The sequence below is a fragment of the Aotus nancymaae genome, unplaced genomic scaffold, assembly GCF_030222135.1.
Source record: "Aotus nancymaae isolate 86718 unplaced genomic scaffold, 86718_ANA_hifiasm-v0.15.2.pri h1tg000064l_1, whole genome shotgun sequence".
NCBI classification, from domain to species: domain Eukaryota; kingdom Metazoa; phylum Chordata; class Mammalia; order Primates; family Aotidae; genus Aotus; species Aotus nancymaae.
In genome coordinates this window covers 3,747,114-3,763,730 of record NW_026988479.1, presented here as the reverse complement: position 1 = coordinate 3,763,730, position 16,617 = coordinate 3,747,114, and the positions used below count along the sequence as shown (strand labels likewise).

Genomic DNA, 16,617 nt, shown 5'->3' with positions numbered 1-16,617 from the left:
AATAAGATCATTTTTATTTTGCAAAGCAGGTAACACAGTACTAGGACCCTTCTGTTGAGATGATACAGGGGGATGTCTTTGCTCTTCAACCTTTCCTGGTGCTAATGTGTAAGAGACAGGTATGGTGTAAGGTTCTAATTCCAGGAGCCAGGAATGGTTCACTTCCGTACAGACCACTGACACCACCACCACTGGGCCATTAGTGCCCAGCGATCATCACCACTCTCATGCAGCAAGTAGCTTGGAAATGGCTTCCCCTGTGCATTTCAAATGGATTTATTGACAGATGCTACCTGTGTCCTCTTAGAATGTCCTAAGGCCTGACAGTCCTCTAACTTTCTCTTCAGCATTTCCCTAGTATTCTAAAATAACAACCACCACAGTGATGAATCACATGTCATTTGCTGTCTTACCAGGAGAATCTCAGCACATTTGCTTAAATGTTGTGCTGGAAGTTACATGTCAGGACAGAATCATTGAGAAAGTTTTTTGTTTTCCTATTACACATTAGTTTCCTCAGAAAGGTATCATTTACCAGTTTTGATTGACTCAGTAGCATGTATTGGGCTGCTTCCATCACTCAGGAGACATTGATTTGGGCAGAAATTTCAGTAAGAAAATAGCACATGGAATCCGTGGGCTCTGTAAGCCAAGTGTGTGTAACATTTTCATTGCAGCCATCATAATCCAGTCTTGTGATCTCATTAGTTTTGGACCAAAGATATATAATATCTGTTCAAGCACCTTGTTTCCATTGGTTCTACTTCTGACTTTATTGATAATGGATAAATGCTTTGAGAGCATGTGTCACTTTTCCCTGAAATACATTCAGGCCTACTTAATGATATTACAGATTTTTCTTAGATACCATAAAATGTGGTACTTTTAAATTTGACTTGCTTATGTTTCATCTTTTATGTTAATCATTTACATCTCTGGCCCCCTTATTAACTCATGTCAAAATATTTTCATCTCTTTAACTTTCTTCTTCAAAAGTGACAATATCATTCTGCTTAACTAATCTTATTAATTTTTAATCTTCAGGAATTTTTGTTGTCCTTAAAGTTAGTTAATTGGTTTTGCTCTTGGGAGAGTGCACTTTTAGGTTTATAGGCCATGAATTTGAGGACCACATCTTTGATGGCCTTCATCCTTATGAAACATGACATCAAAGATAGCAATTTTGTTTGCATCGTTGGCCAGCACCTAATTATCATTATGGCCTCTTCATTCTTAAAGTGCCCTTTGATGTCAGCTTGTGCTTTGAAAAACTGAAGAGAAAGGTGAAAACAGTCCATCTTTGCCAAGTCCACATTCCACGGAAATATTAAATAATGGTATTAGGTTAGAAATAAAATGCAATGTAACTGTGGGAATTAAAGTAATTACTCATGTATTTGTAAAAACAAAAGTCTTTAATGTTTCTCTCAATGCACAGAGATATTTTCTCCCTGATGTAACATGGCTAGATGGAGACTCATCTTTGGGAGAAACTAGAAGAAAAGCAAACCTGGGCATGCTAATTGGGAGTTAGGAAATTATACATGGGAGGCAGAAGGAGGCATCTGCAGGGTTGTGACAATACTCATTAGCATGGTGAATGCAAAGTTACCAAAAGCTGAGAAGGCAGATAAACCATGTGTTGTGTTGAAGGAACACAGCATAAGGGTAAAAACCACACAAGCACTTGGAGTGAAATTGATCTCAAAGTTGAATCTCACTTTCACTTTTCTTTATGTGATTCTCCACTTATTACTTAATCTGTGACTTTTAATCTATTTGTAAAAATGGCAAAAATATTTTTAGCACTTAGGATAAAAGGATATAGTATATTAAAAGGGTCACTACAAAGTAACATGTACCACATTGTTAATTTTTCAAGGTTTCAAGAAATGGAGACAATGAGTTGCTGTCATAATTCAACAACAAGATACCATTTTTACCCGTTAAATGAATAAAAATAAACTCTTTGCCTCTACTCTGCATTGGTAGAGTAGAGTCTGTACCCACAGGTACAGACTCCCTTGTGGGAGGGTACAGACTCCCTTGGGCACTACTGATGACAGTGTAAATTGGTGCAATCTACTTAAAGAGCAGTTCGGCAGTATTTCTCAAGCTGGACGCTTGACCCAGTAATTCCAGTGCCAGGAATTAGCTTACAGAAAAACTTGCCACAGTATGTCAATAGGTATGCTCAAGAGTGCCTATGAAACACTGTTTGCACCTGTAATCGATTGAAAACCATATAACTATCCATCACAAGGGGCATGGTCAGTGTCACACGTGGATGTTTCCGTGCCCTCCATGGTGACTCTGCATCCAAAAAAATCCCAGTTTATTTTGTGTTAAATATTCAGGCTTGCTTTATTTAAATATAATTTCAAACGTCTACTGACTCTCTGAACTTTTAAAATATTTATTTTTAAAATTGTGGTAGAACACACATTGCATAAAATTTGCCGTCTTAATCATTTTTAAGTTCAGGGGCATAAAGTACATTCACATTGCTGTGCAGCCGTAGCCCTCATCCATCCACAGAAGTCTTTTTATCTTGTAAAACCAAAATCTCCTTATCCCCTAAACAAACAGTAAGCCCTCATTTTCCTCCAACCCCAAACCCGTAACAACCACTATTCTACTTTTTGTCTCTGTAAGTTTGACTACTCTGGATACCTCGTATAAGTGAAATCATACAATATTTTCCCATTGTGACTGGCTTATTTCGCTCAGCACAATATGCACAAAGTTCATCCATGTTGCAACATGTGTCAGAATTTTCTTCCTTTCTAAGGAGGAATAATAGCTTTTGGTATGTATATGCCACATTTTATTATCTATTCATCTGTCAGTAGACACTTGAGCTGATTCCATCTTTGGTCATTGCAAATAGTGGTGCTGTGAACATGGGTAAATAAATATCCCTTCAGGTGCCTATAGTCTTAACAGATTTTAGTAGTCATTTTAAGAGACTGTAAATAATATTTGGTTCTATTTTCATACCTAGTTTATGAAACACCTCCATGCCTTTTGAACTGTTTTATTTATTAAATACATCTGATATCTTTCTTAAGTACTTTCTTAGGTACTCGAGTTGTGCACCTTAAAAAGCACTCAAATAACTCCTAAAGTGTAATAAATTAAAAACTACATGTATAAATACTCAAACTTATATTTTATAAAACCTGAAGTTTACTTAAATGATGCAATTCTGTATATAAGCATAGTGACAATCATAACGCTAGATAAGTTTTTCAATAATTTATTTAAAATTGTAGTTAAAATTAAAAATTGTCATTAAAAGACAGTCTCTCATGCATTGAAAAGAGTTTTTTTAGCCAGGCGCGATGTCTCACGCCTGTAATCCCAGCACTTTGGGAGGCTCAGGTGGGTGGATCGTGAGGTCGGGAGTTCGAGACTAGCCTGGCCAACATGGTGAAACCCTGTCTCTACTAAAAATACAAAAATTAGCTGGGCATGGTGGTGTGTACCTGTAATTCCAGCTACTCGGGAGGCTGAGGCAAGAGAATTGCTTGAACCCAGGAGGCAGAGGTTGCGGTGAGCCAAGATCAGGCCACTGTACACCAGCCTGGGCTACAAAGTGAGACTCCGTCTTAAAAAAAAAAAAAAAAGAGTTTTTTATAAAAATGCAGTTTCATGGAATAGGCCAAATGTTTTCAAGCGTTACAGATACATAATGTTTGCGCAGATTCCTTAAAATAAAAATATTAATTTAATGGCTTTGATTCTTTTAAACATTCTTGTACTTAATTCTGAAATTTCTGAGGTTGAAAGATGCCTAACCTCGAGGAAGGCAGTTATCATATCAGTTATCTGAGTTTGTTTAACTCTAAAGATTTAGACCCAGCATGAAGTCTGGAGCTGCAGACATCCAAGGCAACTCTTCCTGAAATGAAGGAAATGTTTTTATCATCCCATATAACTTTGGGGACTGCCTTCTTTGATTGTTTGTATCTATGATCAGAATTTTAGATTCTCAGTTATAACTTTATCATTGAAATACATGGAACCTCATTTATAATAAGGACGGAAATGCTATGTCAAAAACTCCATTACTCAAAGGAATTAGTCACCTAGCTGAGATCCTTAGATTAAGTTACACATATTGCACAATTCTTTATTTTACATATTTATGTCTGCAGCTCCCATACGAGATGATCACTTGATGGTGTGTTGCATTTCTTGAGTTACCAAGAACATAAATACCTTCTTGCCTAAGTCAAAAGACCATTCAAGTTGATAGGAAATCCTACATTTTTAAATGTACTTTCCAAGATCAGATAGTTCTTTTGTGTACCAAAGTGATAATGATATAGCATTATCTGACTTGTAGTTATAGTATATAAGGTCTCTAACACTGTCATTCCATTGCACAACTCCATAGAATGACATTTCCATTAAAATATGTGGGAAGCTTCTAAGTTATGCAGGGCACAATCTCTGCAGTTGTACACTGTAACTGCATTCCACTGACAGTCACATAAATGATATTATATCCACATGGGCAGCTGATATATTGTTGTCCCTCTGGCTGTTTTCCCATCTCAAGTCGGACCTCATGGGGACATCTAGTCCATTGATCTCACTGCTTTCTTTAGTTTCTTAATCTGTCAGTCCTTTTCTTACTTCCCGCCTTGTCCAGCCTAGATTCCATGGTCCATAATTTCAAAATATGCTAACATTCTACCCCGAGCTTCCTTGCCATTCTGTTTTTTTTCCCCACATCTGACAGATAAAAGCAAAACCCTGGACAAACCCTAATCTCTGAATGAGCTCAGCTGCCTAGAGTTGCTTGAAAAAGTAACAATAAAAATTTTCTTTCTTAATCCCAAATTCCCTGCCAGACTGTTTCTGTCTTTACCTTGAGGAAACTTCTCCATAGGTTTTCTGGTTGTCTGTAGTCACTCTGCCTTATTTCTTCATCTCCTGCCCATTCCTTAACTCTCTCCAACGTGGCTCCAACTTCCATCACTTCACCAAAAGATCTCTTGCTAAGATCAGCAGTGACCTGCAGATTCGTGTTATTTGGCTGCTCAGCAGCATTCAGTGCATTCAGTACTGTTGAGCCTTCTTTCTACAGCACATGCTTCCTTTGTCCTGTGCTAGTACAGTCTCCTGCGGCTCTCCCATCTCTCTGGCTATGCATTTCCTGTTTCCTCAGCAGACTCATCCCCTTCCAGCCCACCACCAAATGCTGGGATTCCTTAAGGCTCTATCCTAGACTCGCTTCGTTTTTAGCTGTATTCTCTCACTCCAAGGGATTCTATCCATACCCATTGCTTTGAAAACTACCCAACTCTCACAATTCATTAGTCTTCATCTTCAATCCATATGTTCTAAGTTCTGTCACTTTACTGCATGTTCTGTAAGTGCACTGAGGTATCTAAAAGCACCTCAGTGTAACATGTTGAGAAATGAACCTAAAATCCTAATTGTCTTCCATTATCAATATATCAGGAAATGACACCTTCAGCTATCCTCTTAAGTGAGCTAAAATCCTGAACCTACTTTTGATATTTCTTTCTTCCTCATCTTCCACATTAACACATTCACCCATGTATTTTTTGAATTCAGGAACTTTTATTCCAAGCTCTGTTCACCTGTACAATTTCTGGTTCCACTGTATCTTCTATCTTGATTATGAGATTTCTAAAAGATTTCCTAGCATCTGCTCTTAACACTTTCAGTCTGTTCTTTATGCATAAGCCAGATTAATCTTTTCAGAATATAAATACAAGCATGTCATTCCATGCCGGAAAGAATTGTCTCTCCATTGATTATTTTTTTTAAAGAAGATGATAGTCTTGACCAACCCTGGCAATATCTCCAGCCTCATCCTTCACCAAGCTCCTCTCTTACATGAGCCACACACTAGCCTGGGTGCACTTTGCTTCCACCCCTTCATAGGGCCTTTGTACTTTTTGCCCCATTGGTCTTTTCTGTTTCACCCAACAAACTGTAAATGAACTCTAAAGTAAATGAACTCTAAAAGGTCAAAGACCTTGGTGCTCTCTTCCTCACTTTCTGTATGTCTCCTTCCCTCTCTCTCATTCACTTTTTTTCCCCTCACTGTTATATCTCTAGAGCCCAGAACGATATCTAGCATATACTAGTCACTCAGTAAACTCAGTTGTAGACTTAAGTTCCAAGTTATATAATTAAGAGAACATTCAAGGTTCAAGGTTCAGAACACTGTATATAAATAATTCAGAAAAGTTATAGGTAAATGGAAGAGATGGTTAATTGTGTTTTTATTTAGAGAAGGGTATCACAAATCTCAACATGTTATGAAAAGGACATTTTATTTTTTCTGTATGGTTTGGATTTTAGCAAGTATATTGTATTTTATTTAAGAATGTTTAATTTTTTTAATTTATATTTTCTATAAACAATAATGCTCAACTTTGGTTTGCTAGCGTGATTTATCATCTATAATTATATAAAAAGAATTTGTGAAATTACAGTAAAATTCCCAAGCAAATATGTTTATTTGATGTGAACATAGGTTATAATAAAATAGATAGAAAACAGTAAATATTAACAAAGATTTGGAAGAACTAGAACCCTCATACATTGGTGATGAGAATATAAAATGGTGCAGCTATTCTGGAAAATAATTTGGTAGCTGCTTAGCAAGTTAAGTGTACATTTGTCAAATAATAGTTTCTTAGAAAGTTAAGTGTATATTTGTCAAATAAGTAGTGCCACTCTTAACCACCAAAGAAAAATAAAAACATATATCCAAACAAAGACTTGCATGCAAATGTTCATAGCAGCATTATTTATAATATTCCAAAAGTGAAACAACCCAAATGGCCACAGACTGGTTAACAGATGTGGTATAGCCATACAATGGAAACTTATTCCACAGTTAGAAGAAATGAAGTACTGATCCATGCTACTGTACGGTCCTGATGAACATTAAGCTAAGTGAAAGAAGCCAGACAAAATAGACCACACGTTATATGATTTCATAAACGTCCAGAAAAATCAAATTTATAGTCATGGAAACTAGATCAGTGGCTTACTGGGGCTGGGATGGGGAATGGACACAATTTCTTTTTGGGTGATAAAAATGTTCTAAAGCTGGATTGTGGTGACGTTCGCACAATTCAGTCAATTTACTAAAAATCACTGAATTTTACACTTAAGACAGGTGAATTATGGTCGGTAAATTATACCTTCGTATAGTTATTTGAAGGAAAAAAACAACAATCAGCCAAAGTTTTTGATGAGCTTGCTAATTGCACTAATTGTTTAATGTGAATAAAAAGGGAAATCGCATAAACACGTTAACATGCCATATTGCACTTAGATATTATAAAATCAAACCAGCAATATTTATGTTCCACAGTCTAATTTTTAACAAAATTTTCTTGGTCATATCATAATGTGGAACATAACTGTTTCCAGATCACTGGTTCTAACATACTAAGTGATAAGGAGTTTTCCCCTTTCACACTTTGTTAATACATTGCAAATATTCTTGTGACTATAAATGGTTAGCATGGTATACAATAATATTTTCCCACGTTGCAGGATTCATGAAGAGAATGCATGGCCAATCATAAATAATTAAGGTCTTTTTAGGACTCTTTTGTCCATAATTAAATTGCAGGTAGAGTTTGGGACAGGATGTTTTAATCCCATCAGGAAATTTAAATCCTTTTACGGTATCTAATATTTGTTCTTATTTTACATGATAGTAATCCTTGAATGAGTAGATAAGATTGTAAGTTTACATTTTAAAGTATTTAGTTACCAACCAGAAAGCAAATTGTCATCATACACAAATATAGGTTCAGCATATTTTGGAAGGAGTGAAATGTAAGCATAAGAAATAAGAAGTAGTCAACTCTATTCCTTCTAAGGGGAGTCTAGGTTTGCCTTAATTAGTGACTTCAACAAGAAAGGTTATTTGCAGAGGACGAACAGCTGTCCTTGTCCAGTTATTCCCCCTTCTCCACAGAGACCGTACTAAGAGGACATAATTTTAAGGTGTAGTTAGAAGGAGGAATGAATCTACTGACAAGTTGGTTTATTTATGAATTTGGTTATGAGGGAGACTATGCAGACTTTGCTCTGGGAATCCTAAAAGTGCATAGAATGTGAACATGGGTATTCACACATCAATCTAAAACAATATGTGTTTTACATTTTTTGCAAAAAAAGAATAGACTTTTCCCCACGCGTTCAGAACTTGATATAATTAGGAATTTAATATTTATTTAAAACGGCAAAATATTTATGTCTGAAGGACAACAGGATAGATTTTAAAAATTTTAAAAATTTGCAACCTGATGATTTGCAGTATAGGCAGTGTGCTTATTTATAAGGTTGACATATCTTCACGTATACTCCAGAGCTCTTCGTTTTCAGAAATGAGATTTGCAGCCAGCACATCTGTTGTTCTTAAGCAGGGGATTAAAATGAGCTATTTTTGTTGAAGTTCAGCTGCAGAGTAACAGAATGTTGAAATGGCTTGCCAAAAAATTACCTATTCCCGAGTTTGTTTCTTTATATTGAACTTTTAAACTGTTCTTTGCTTCTATACAAGAAAGCCTCATTCTTTCTTAAATCGACGTTTTATGTGGTTTTAGGGGTTTTGTTGTCACTGTGGTACTGCAGTATTTATATGATATCTAAGGCTTCCTAGCTTAGCATTTTGAAAGTTAAATTATATCCAAGTTTGATTTCCTAGGAACAGTTTTTCACAAAAATTATACCAACGTTATCGACTCTTCCTCCTTCGAATGTTGGGTAGTTTTGTTTTTAAAAAACTGAATTAAATCTACTGTAGCTTTCCCTTTTGAGTAGAATCATATCATTTGCGTTAGATTTTATCAAGAAGCCTGAGTGGTATTTTGTGTTCCCAAAAGTTAATAAACTGTATTGATATAATCCCTGCGTGTAAGGAAAAACACGCAACTTTTTCACGTATTTCTGTTGTATTTTATAGCAAATGTGAATCACTGAATTGGTCAATCCTCAGAAAACTGACCTTTCTCTGATTTCTTGTATCTCTCAAAACAGCAACAACAACAAAACTGAAATTAAAAATTATTTAGTTCATGATTTAGTCTGTTTTACCTATTATCCAGAAATTTCACCAAAGTAAATCACAGAAAAAAGCAGGATAGAGTAGAAATACCCAGTACTAACTTTCAAACTGCCTGCAGTCGTAATCAGCCCTTCTGAAACTCCAAGGTGCATATTAATGCCGTGTATTGTTAAAAATGCAAAATCCGGTTAGTGGGTCAGGGGTGGGGCTTGAGTCTGCATTTCTACCCAGCTCCAAAGTGATGCAGTTGCTGCTGGTCCATGAGAGGCAAGGATCTAAATGGACTGTGCTTAATATTCGGAGAAGAGTTGCTTGTGTATCACACAGTCCATAAATTTACTAAGGCTTTTATTATCACCATAACAGAGCTGGACAATATACAGTCACCTGCTAGAGGAGAGATCATATAATATTAACTTAACTGTAAAGAATCCATTACTATGGGCCTTACCATTATAATGAGGTCTTCCTAACTAGGCTACCCACAGAACTAAACCTACTGACACAGAAACGGAAATCAGATTGTTAGAACTGAATATTTATAGGCAGTTTAGACTGCTCAAATATATGTGTGGTATGGAAGAAGCGTATGTTTGTTGATTTGTTTTAATTTCCTGAACTCTTATTCACCTAGTCAGAAAAGAAAATCTCTGTTAAGTAAAGAGGAGTCATTAATGCTGATGCCTTCAGAGACCAGGGAGGGAACATGAGTGATTGTACGGAACCGGGACTTAGTGGGGCTGGGGCTGTGGTATCCTGGAGAAAACACACTTCATCTCACCAGCGCCGTGTGGCATAGCAGGCTTAGCATGACCAGAACTTCCAATTTTTCAAGAAAAGCCAGAAATACAAATTTCATGTGGAATTTCCCAATTTTACAATGTTGGCTACTAATTTAAATTCTTTAAAAGCATTGTTCAGGCCAAGAAAACACATCTGTATCCCAGACACAGCCCTGAGCCACCCATTTACAGTGTCTAGTGTGGAATACATTGAAGTCTTTTAAGGTACTTCTCATGATTGGAAAATTATGAATTTTTAACATGAAACTCTCTAGCCTTTTGTCTTTGGACACTTTGATCAGAAGAAATAGTCTCTGTTTTATGCATTTGGAGACACTGGTATAAGATTAGTATATGATCATAAAAACTGTCTTTCTTTCTTCTCTCACATTCCAGATTACAGGACAGGCCCATGTTTCACTCAGGTCAACAACCAGATGTGCCAAGGGCAGCTGACAGGCATTGTCTGCACGAAGACTCTGTGCTGTGCCACCATTGGACGGGCGTGGGGCCATCCCTGTGAGATGTGTCCAGCCCAGCCTCAGCCCTGCCGGCGGGGTTTCATCCCCAACATCCGCACTGGAGCTTGCCAAGGTGAGTCAGCTGTCTGTCTGTGCGTACCATCACAGATGTGCCACTGCTCTTTTTACTGGAGCTGGAGAATCTGGCACTGTGGATGATAGCTTTTAACACAATACCGATTTCCAAGAGTGGCCTCGTTAACAAGCCTGACCAGAGAAGGTTTATCTTTTAGCCACCTAATAAATAATTGTTTCAACTCTTGACATTAATGGAGAAGAGAAAGAGATGAAGAATTGGGGGAAATATAAAAATACAGTGTAAAATATTTAATTTAATCAAAAGATGAACCACTTGATGGCATGACTCCTCACTGAACTATACACATGCAAACATGAAGGAAAAAACCATTTTCTCTGTCTTTATCTCATTCAAGTTATGATGAACCTGAACCCAGGTAACAGGGAGAAGAACGCCACCTAATATTGACCCTCTATCATTATTAATAGTGTCTTCGAAGACAAAGTGTGAACTCTGTCCATGATTGCAGTTATTACAGAGTTTGTAACGTAGGTTTGCCGTAATCTCTGGGTTTTGACACTCCCCAACTACATTCATAACACCAGTTTCTATATTAGGGGCACATCAGGGCCCTGAGGATGCTACGTTAGTAGACTACAATCCAAGTAGCCAACAATTATTACCTATTTACTGGTTAATTATTTTAATTAATTTTCAGCTCCCACAATTATTACCCTTTTCTTGCAACTTGTCCGATATCATATGTCTTAAATCCGTTTTTAGAGCTAGGAAATATTCTCTCTAATGAGTTCTCAAATGGCAGTTGTCTTCATATTGCACAGCAGTAAGTTCACAAGGAAATAGAAATGATTTTTGTGTTATTCACAGAAATAATTTTAATCACATTTGAGACTTGGGGAGTTGGGGTTATTTGCTATAATTAAAACATGTACAAAGTTAGACCCAAGTCTTTCAAATTGATGTTAGTAAGCTGTGTCAGAAGTGAAGATGTTATCTACTGGGCCTGTGTAAATGTTACATTGTTGAAAGCCTGTTCAGTGTCCTAAAACTCAAATGAGAATTGTAGTTTGGGGAGCACATACATAACTTCAGTTCATTGGATAATAAAATGTGAGCATTCTGCATAATTTTGTAAATGTGTCCCTGACAGTAGCATCCACAGATTTTTGTTCGTGTTGTAGTTTGATAAAAGGTAATATTTTTAAAATGGTCTGTTTCTAAAACCGTTTTGAGTCAGAACTACAGGGATACTCAAGGGATGATCATATAACTCAAAAATTTAGCAACTTTAATCACATCTGAAAGCTCACACGTGTGAACTGTGGACTTAGAATAGTTTCTTTTAGTGATGATCACAGCTCAGGCCTTAATGATGAAGATTGAGTCAAATGAAATTTTTAATCTGTTGTTTACTATGGATAGTAAAATTTGATATATTTTGGTATGAATATTAATCCTGATTATATAGAGTTCCTGATGGTGCAACAATTTCTTCTATAGGAAGATATTCTATATTATATTCTATCTAGTCTTTACTATGCTCCAATAGTTTTTACTACATCTTAGTATATAGATTACCATGTAATTTATATAATGTATATAGATTATTATTAAAAATAAAATATTATATTAATTTACTAGTTTAATAATAACTGGATTTACTAGAGTACCACTTGTGTTTATTCTATACCCTTTATTCCCTTCTAACATACTAACTTATTTTCTTTGTTGTTTTTCATTCTCTTTTGGCTGGAATGTAAGCTCTATGACTGTGGAAATCTTTTTCACTTATTCACTGATGTCTCAGACATCTAGAACAGTGCTTAATATGTAGGAGAAGCTCACCAAATACCTTTTGAATTGATAAATGACATTAAGATCGAAATACTTCCAAAATCCACTATTTCAGAGAAAAAAACAGTTCAGGTTAAGAAAAGACTTTAACTTCAACCAAAACATTCCAGATTGCTGACTTTCCTCGTATTCTGTATTTATACTTATGCTTATTCACTTTCATACTTTGTCAGAGGCCTAGTTTTTTCCCAAACACAATTATAAAAAATGTGTCATCTGATCTCACACTTTTTGAATGTGCTTTAGGGTTTAGTAATGTCTGAAGGATTACTTATTTGATTTTGTTTATGCAGCAAAGATAAGTTTCAGGCTCCATTTGCCTAAAAATCTAAGGGATTAACACAGTAACAGGAACAAAATGAAATTTGCCACATGATTAAAATGTCTGGAAAAGCAGGTTGAAAAGTTCTGCTTTATTTCAAAATCGTGGCATAGTCAGAAAGTTCTCAATTAAATACTAATCTGTAGTTCAGGCTATTTTAAGACATCTTACTGTTATTTCATTTTTCCCTTTAAATTCCTAGACTGTTTCCTGAATACTTATGCCAAATTAACTTGGAAGAGATGGGGCATGAAAAATAACATATTAAAACATGGTGCATATATGTCATTTAAAAAATAATAGTGATATTTTATGGGATGACTGAAAAGTTTTATAAGTTAAAAATAAATTTCAACTATGTGAATGATAACTGTAAATAGCTTAATACTGGCTCTAAATCATGGTTCTTTTGAAGTGCTGAAGATAATGATATCCTGTAGCTGTTGCAATTAGTTGTGAATGAAACGTGCTTTTGTAATACATAAGGTAGCTGTGAAAAATGAGGGACAACAGGAAATTAAGATAATACTTAAATAAATTAACCTGTGAGAAAATCAGTAATTTTGTTTTATTTATTTTTTCTTTATTTCTTGTAAAAAAAAATGAATACATGTGCAGAACGTTCTGGTTTGTTGCATAAATATTTGTGTGCCATGGTGGTTTGCTGCCCCGTCCTCTAAGTTCCCTCCCCTCACCCCCTATCCCCCAACAGGCCCTGATGTATGTTGTTTCCTTGTGTCCATGTGTTTTCAATGTTCAACTTCCACTTACAAGTGAGAACATGCGGTGTTTGGTTTTCTGTTTCTGTGTTAGTTTGCTGAGGATGATAGCTTCCAGCTTCATATATGTCCCTGCAAAAGACATGTTCTCATTCCCTTTTATGGCTGAATAGTATTCCAGGGTATATATGTGCCACACTTTCTTTTTATTCAGTCTATCATTGATGGGCATTTGGGTTGGTTCCATGTCTTTGCTATTGTAAAAAGTGCTGCAATAAACATACGTGTGCATGTGTCTTTATAGCAGAATGATTTATAATTCTTTGGGTATATACCCAGTAATGTGATTGCTGGGTCAAATGGCATTTCTGGTTCTAGATCCTTGAGGAATCCCCACGCTGTCTTCCACTATGGTTGAACTAAGTTATACTCCCACCAACAGTGTAAAAGCGTTTCTGTCCCTCCACAGCCTCGCCAGCATTTGTTGTTTCCTGACTTTTTAATAATCACCATTCTGACTAGCATGAGGTGGTATCTCACTGTAGCTTTGATTTGCATTTCTCTGATGATCAGTGATGTTCAGCTTTTTTTCATATGTTTTTTGGCCACATAAATGCTTTCTTTTCAGAACTGTCTATTCAGATCCTTCACCCACTTTTTGATGGGGTTGGTTTCCTTTTTCTTGTAAATAAGGTTAAGTTCCTTACAAATTCTGGATACGAGACCTTTATCAGATGGGTAGATTGCAAAAATGTTCTCCCGTTCTGTAGGTTACCAGTTCACTCGGATAACCTTTTTTTTTTTTTTTTTGCTGTGTAGAAGCTCTTTGTTTTAATTAAATCCCGTTTGTCAATTGGCATTTTTGTCATGAAGTCTCTGCCCATGCCTATGTCCTGAATGGTATTACTGAGGTTTTCTTCTACTTTTCTTTTCTTTACTGAGGCTTTTCTTCTACTTCTACTTCTTACATCATAACCTTCTACTAAGGGTTATGATGGTTTTGGGTTTTACATTTAAGTCTTAACTCTATCTTAAGTTTTGTATAAGGTGTAAGGAAGGGGTCTAGTTTCAATCTTCTGCATATGGCTAGCCAGTTTTCCCAGCACCATTTACTGAATAGAAGATCCTTTCCCCATTGCTTGTTTTTGTCAAGTTTGTTGAAGATTAGATGGTTGTAGATGTGTGGTGTTATTTCTGAGGTCTCTGTTGTGCTCCATTTCTCTATATGTCTGTTTTGGTTCCAGTACCATGCTGTTTTGGTTACTGTGACTCGTAGTATAGTTTAAAGTCAGGTAACATGATGCATCTAGCTTTGTTCTTTTTGCTTGGGATTTTCTTGGCTATACAGGGTCTTCTTTTATTCCATATGAAACTTAAAATAGCTTTTTCTAATTCTGTGAATAATGTCAATGGTAATTTGATGGGAATAGCAATGAATCTATAAATTACTTTGGGCAGTATGGCCATTGTCACAATATTGATTCTTTCCATCCATGAAAATGGAATGTTTTTCCATTTGTTTGTGTCCTCTCTTATTTTCTTGAGCCGTGGTTTGTAGTTCTCCTTGAAGAGATCCATCGCATCCCTTGTTAGGTTCTCCTTGAAGAGATCCATCACATCCCTTGTTAAAATTCCCAGATATTTTATTCTCTTTGTATTGATTGTGAGTGGGAGTTCATTCGTGATTTCTTTCTTATTTTTGGTGTAAAGGAATGCTTGTGATTTTTGCATATTGATTTTGTATCCTGAGACTTTGCTGAAGTTGCTTATGAGTTCCAGAAGTTTTTGGGCTGAGATGATGGGATTTTCTAAATATAAAATCATGCCGTCTTCAAACAGAGGCAACTTGACTTCCTCTCTTTCTACTTGAATCCTCTTTATTTCTTTATCTTGCCTAATTGCCCTGGCCAAAACTTCCAATACTATGTTAAATAGGAGTGTGAGAGAGGGCATCCTTGTCTTGTACCAGTTTTCAAAAAGAATGCTTCCAGCTTTTACCCATTCACTATGCTAATGGCTTTGAGTTTGCCATAAATAGCTCTTATTATTTTGAGATATGTTCTATCAATATGTAGTTTATTGAGAGTTTTTAACATGAAGGGACATTGAATTTTATTGAAGGCCTTTTCTGCATCTATTGAGATAATCATGTGGTTTTTATCTTTGGTTCTGTTTATGTGATGGATTATGTTTATTGATTTGTGTATATTGAACCATTGAACCAGCCTTGCATTCTGGGGATGAAGCTGCCTTGATGGTGTTGGATACGTTTTTTGATGTCCTGCTGGATTCAGTTTGCCAGTATTTTATTGAGGATTTTTGCCTCGATGTTCATCAGGGATTTTGGCCTGAAGTTTTCTTTTTTTGTTGTGTCTCTGCCAGGTTTGGGTATTAGGATGATGCTGGCTTCATGAAATGAGTTAGGGAGGAGTCTTTTCTTCTCAATTGTTTGGAATAGTTACAGAAGGAATGGTACCAGCTCTTCTTTGTACCTCTTGTAGAATTCAGCTGTAAATCTTTCTGGTCCTGGGCTTTTCTTGGTTGGTAGGCTATTAATTACTGCCTCAATTTCAGAGCTTGTTGCTGGTATATTCAGGGATTCAACTTCTTTCTGGTTTAGTCTTGGTAGGGTATATTTGTCCAAGAATTTATCCATTTCTACTAGATTTTCTAGTTTATTTATGTAGAGGTGTTTATAAGTATTCTCTGATGGTAGTTTGTATTTCTATAGGGTAAATGGTGATATTCCTGGTATCATTTTTTATCGTGTCTATTTGATTCTTCCCTCTCTTCTTCTTCATTAGTCTAGTTAGTGGTCTATCTATTTTGTTAATTTTTTCAAAACATCAGATTCTGGATTTGTTGATTTCTTTGGAGGGTTTTCCTTGTCTCTAACTCCTTCAATTCTTCTCTGACCTGTTATTTATTGTCTTCTGCTACCTTTCGGATTAGTTTATTCTTGCCTCTCTAGCTCTTTTAATTGTAATGTTAGGTGTCAATTTGAGATCTTTCTAGCTTTCTGATGTGGGCATTTAGCGCTATAAAGTTCCCTATTAACATTGCTTTAGCTGTGTCCCAGAGATTCTGGTACTTTGTGTCTTTGTTCTCATTAGTTTCAAAGAACTTCTTGCCTGATGCCTTAATTTCATTATTTACTCAGGAGTCATTCAGGAGCAGGTTGTTCAACTTCCATGAAATTGTTTGGTTTTGACTGAGTTTCTTAATCCTGAGTTCTAATTTGATTGCATTGTGGTCTGAGAGACTGTTATGATTTCAGGTCTTTAGCATTTGCTGAGGAGT

The 16,617-nt window shown here is 36.1% G+C and overlaps 1 protein-coding gene across 1 annotated transcript in view; it reads left to right on the top strand.

Moving 5' to 3' along the window:
* The window catches only part of FBN2 (fibrillin 2), a 263,918-nt gene that overhangs the window by 63,719 nt on the left and 183,582 nt on the right, over positions 1 to 16,617 (top strand). The window contains exon 6 of the mRNA XM_021664917.2: positions 10,258 to 10,455. Within this exon, the coding sequence (XP_021520592.2) occupies positions 10,258 to 10,455 (198 nt within the window). The remainder of the gene's footprint in view (positions 1 to 10,257; positions 10,456 to 16,617) is intronic.